Consider the following 4,411-nt stretch of genomic DNA (forward strand, 5'->3'; position numbering starts at 1 on the left):
ACATACAAGGTCAGAAGGTCACACAGAAGGTCAGAAGGTCACACAGAAGGTCAGAAGGTCACACAGAAGGTCAGAAGGTCAGACAGAAGGTCAGAAGGTCACACACGAGGCCAGAAGGTCACACAGAAGGTCAGAAGGTTACACACAAGGTCAGAAGGTCAGACAGAAGGTCAGAAGGTCACACACGAGGCCAGAAGGTCACACAGAAGGTCAGAAGGTTACACACAAGGTCAGAAGGTCAGACAGAAGGTCAGAAGGTCACACAGAAGGTCAGAAGGTCAGACAGAAGGTCAGAAGGTCACACAGAAGGTCACACAGAAGGTCACACAGAAGGTCACACAGAAGGTCACACAGAAGGTCACACAGAAGGTCACACAGAAGGTCAAAAGGTCCATCCATCCATCCATCCATCCATCCATCATCCATCCATCCATCCATCCATCCATCCATCCATCCATCCATCCATCCATGATCCTCCACCCAATCTCCAGAACTGGCCCCTCCCATCCCTGCAGACGGACAAGACATCGAAGCCAAAGGCCAGGGGGCCGAGCAGTGACCAACCCCTAGGGTCCAGCCCCATCACCAGGTGGAGCCAATAGAACAGAGGTGTGAATATGCCCACCCTGATGCCCTACATATTGAATTATAGGCCACTCTCAGCATCACCCCCCAGTCATGATCTGGAAGAACTGAGGAATGAGGGAGTACCAGCCCCCACCACCACCATTCAACCCTCATCCCCAACCCCAGCTCTAACAAACGACTATTGTTTACGCTCATGCACCAAAATGGAAAACAAGAACGAGATCCCAGATCCAAGCGGCTGAAATGAGTTTTCTCCGTAGGGTGGCTGGGCTCTCCCTTAGAGAGGGGGAGGAGCTCAGTCACCCGGGGGGGACTCAGAGTAGAGCCGCTGCTCCTCCACATCGAGAGGAGCCAGTTGAGGTGTTCCAGGCACGTCCCACCGGGAGGAGGCCCAGGGGGAGACCCAGGGGGAGACCCAGGACACGCTGGAGAGACTAACGTCTCGCAGCTGGCCTAGTGTAACCTAACCCTGCTGAAGCTGCTACCCCCCGCAACCCGAAGATGATAAATTGATGGATGTAACTTCCACTTCTAGTCATTTAATACATCCATAAACTACTGGTAAACTTGGACACCACTGAAAATCAACCCTCCCCCCGCCATCCTCAGTTCAGCCCTACAGCATCTCCAGGAACTTTGTAGAATCAGTTCAATCAGATCATCTCACCTGCATGAGGCGCAGACGAAGCAGCGAGGATGGTAGGTCTTTCCTAACGCTGACACCACCTCCCCCTCAATGAAGTCCTGGCAGCTGAAGCAGCGAGTCCCGTACAGGTCCTGGTAGTCCCGAGTACAGATGTACTCACCCTGCCGCACAAAGAAGCCCCCCTGGGCCAAGTCACAGCCGCAGACTGCAGGAAGACCCGGGGGGGGGGAGAACGGTGAGAAGAACGGCTGACATTTGAAAAACAAACAGATCAAAGAACAGATCAAAGAACAGATCAAAGGTCAGTTTAAGGCCAAATAATCCCAGATGTTTTTAAATAATAATTATATTATAAAAAAATTATCTGAATTGAATTGAATGATGGATGGACGTTGGAGTGGGCGGGGCCTAGGCCTGGCTACCTTCACTGGCTGCTGGGTATTTAGGTTTTTATTTTTATTTTGAGGTCACCATAGCAACAGGAAGATGATTAATGATGCAGGAGGATTAAATGAGCAGACAGGACTGGTTTCCTTCCTGTTTAGCTGCTGCGCATCCAACACGCTTTATTCACAGCTTGATGCAACACATGAGGCTCCGCCCACTTTGGAAATAAGTCACAGTTCAACAGAGAAACAGGAAGGGTGACATAACAAGACGCCGCACCCATGTTAGTGCGCTCTTTACTGGCGTCTGAGGAGAAGGACGCAGACAGGCAGTCGGCGCTGCGCTGGGCGTGGACAGATGTTTTCCATTTCTCAGCGTCCGTCCCCCTCCTGAGAGCTGGGTGTTTCCCAGCTGCTCGCCAGCGGCTGCGTGCTGCTGATAGCGCCCCGTCCCTCACAGCGTACGGCCTAACGCAGACCTAACAGGATGCAGGCAGCTGGCACTGAAACTTGACCTCCACCTCCTTTAATCATACGGAGGAGCAGGAACATGTGGAATAAAATCACATTTTATTGTGTCTCCTGGATGACGCTTTCCAGGAGACGTCATCCCATATTTAGGAAACGCAAATCTTTAGGAAAACCAGTTTCCATCAGGATGATCCCAGTCTAACAGCTTTCCTTTCTGGGCAGGAGCTCAAATCCTCCTCTGGCTCTAAGAATAAAAACATCATGGCCGCTTCAATGCTCTACACCCAATGCTGCAAAGGAAAGTTTTAGACTTTGGGAAAAACAAACTGCATCCAAGAGGTGAAAACGTTCAATAGAACTTCACTAGTAGATGCTGCTGCTAATCCTTCAGTTAAGCCCAGATTAGGAAAAACACCAGAATTCAGCTTAAATCAGCTGATATTTTATATAACAAGCATCATTCATTTAACTGAGCCACACATACAGACGGAAACGGTTCTTCAACATCCTAAAAACCAACATATTGGGTAATTATTGCTTAATGTCACCAAAATTTGTTCCAAATTTGTTTTTTCCAACCAATCTATGCTAAGTGTTTCTGAGGGGATCCAGCAGGAAGGATGGAGGAAAGCAAACGTTCTTCCTCACAGGTTCTATTCTTCATTTTCTTCTTTTTCTGAGCAGAGATGAACAGATCAATGAGCGGAACAGCAACCACCAAACAGGCTTCTCCTGACTTCTCCATTAGAAGGTCCCATGTTTGGTAATGAGGAAAGCAAGGAGAAAAGCTCCCCTCTGTGCATCAGGATGACGACATCGCTTCAAAATGACTCCATTCTAGTTCTGAGATATCATTTATTTCAATTACATTGTTCAGATTTATGACCTAAGGCTTATAAAATGTTTCATCCAACAATCTCAGCTGCACAGGAAAAAACGCCTCCAACGTCCCATAGCACTTTGGGTCCAATGACATCATCAATTGAAAGTAGTTATCATTTTACTTATTTACTCAAAATCTATCCTGACATCCCGTTTGGTTCCACTAAAGCAGCGGCAGCTGCCATGGGATGTTTTTCATAGCAGCTCTGGCATTTTGGCTGAATCCTGGCCTCCTCTGAGTTTATTGTGGCATCTTTTCCATTCTATTCAGTGTATTTCTATAGCTCCAATTCACATCAGGTCACTTTATAGATCCAGATCAACCAGATCATCCAGTCAGATTGATTCAAGTTTTCTATCTAAGGAAAACCAGCTGATTGCATCGACTCATTGACTCTTCAAAAAGTTCATTAAGGTGGAAGTGATTGAACACTTGTTTGGCAACTACTTTCTCTAGAATTTTAGATCAGAAATGAAGATTGGATATAGGTCTATAATTGACCAAGTCATCTGGGTCAAGGACTTACTGAGTGGCATTATCATCGTATTTTGTGGCTCCCACTGACTCCAACGCCTGCCAGCATATTTTCACGTTTTTTTTTAATCACCACTTTAGTTTTCTCGACTCAAAAAGGCAGCTTATAATTTTTCATTAAATTGTTTAAAATGTTTATTAAATCATTTGCCCATAAACAGCAATAGTTGCCTTAGTAACAAACTGAGCTCAGCTCTGCTGAAAATCTTTAGCAGTTAATCGTTTAACAAGAGTTAAATTCACACATGTGGAGAATCAGCTTTAAAACTATAATCACTCCAGATTATATGAGATTAGGATTAAATGTCAGAAAACTCCAGGACATCTATAGAGATAATCAGAAATGTTTTCTAAGCCATGAAGAGAAAAGACCCACTGAGGGTGGAGCAGCTGATGATGACGAGCAGCCTTAGGATGAAGGCTACTAAGAGCAATTCCCCTGAGCAGGTCTGGGATTGATTCTGGATCAGCTCAGATTAAAACATCTGGACCTTCATTTTAAAACCAAATCTTCAAACTGTCGCCTAAACGCAGATAACATTGAACGGAGCAATGCATCATGGGTAACCCTGCCGCCTCATTCTGTGGCTGAAGGCCAGGAGAGTCTGCTGGGCGGCAGCCTGGAGGTGATAAATTCCAGGAAGCTGCCGTCACTCAGAAGACCCCGGCTGTTGCTTAGCAACCCTGCCTTGTGTTGAAAACAAGAGCGGTCTGAGGCCACGCCCACCGCCGCAATCAACATCTCTATAACTGAACCCTACATGATACCATAACCAGCAGAGATTGCTGATCCTTCTACCTGAACCCTACATGATACCATAACCAGCAGAGATTGCTGATCCTTCTACCTGAACCCTACATGATACCATAACCAGCAGAGATTGCTGCTCCTTCCACCTGAAC

General features: G+C 46.6%; 1 protein-coding gene across 1 annotated transcript in view; it reads right to left on the minus strand.

Annotated features, from left to right (window-relative positions):
- LOC107101692 (actin-binding LIM protein 1-like) overlaps window positions 1-4,411 on the minus strand; it is a 49,059-nt gene that overhangs the window by 29,493 nt on the left and 15,155 nt on the right. Inside the window, exon 3 of the mRNA XM_015400698.1 lies at window positions 1,256-1,439. Within this exon, the coding sequence (XP_015256184.1) occupies window positions 1,256-1,439 (184 nt within the window). The remainder of the gene's footprint in view (window positions 1-1,255; window positions 1,440-4,411) is intronic.

This window comes from Cyprinodon variegatus, unplaced genomic scaffold, assembly GCF_000732505.1.
Source record: "Cyprinodon variegatus isolate N-32 unplaced genomic scaffold, C_variegatus-1.0 Scaffold1134, whole genome shotgun sequence".
Classification (NCBI taxonomy): domain Eukaryota; kingdom Metazoa; phylum Chordata; class Actinopteri; order Cyprinodontiformes; family Cyprinodontidae; genus Cyprinodon; species Cyprinodon variegatus.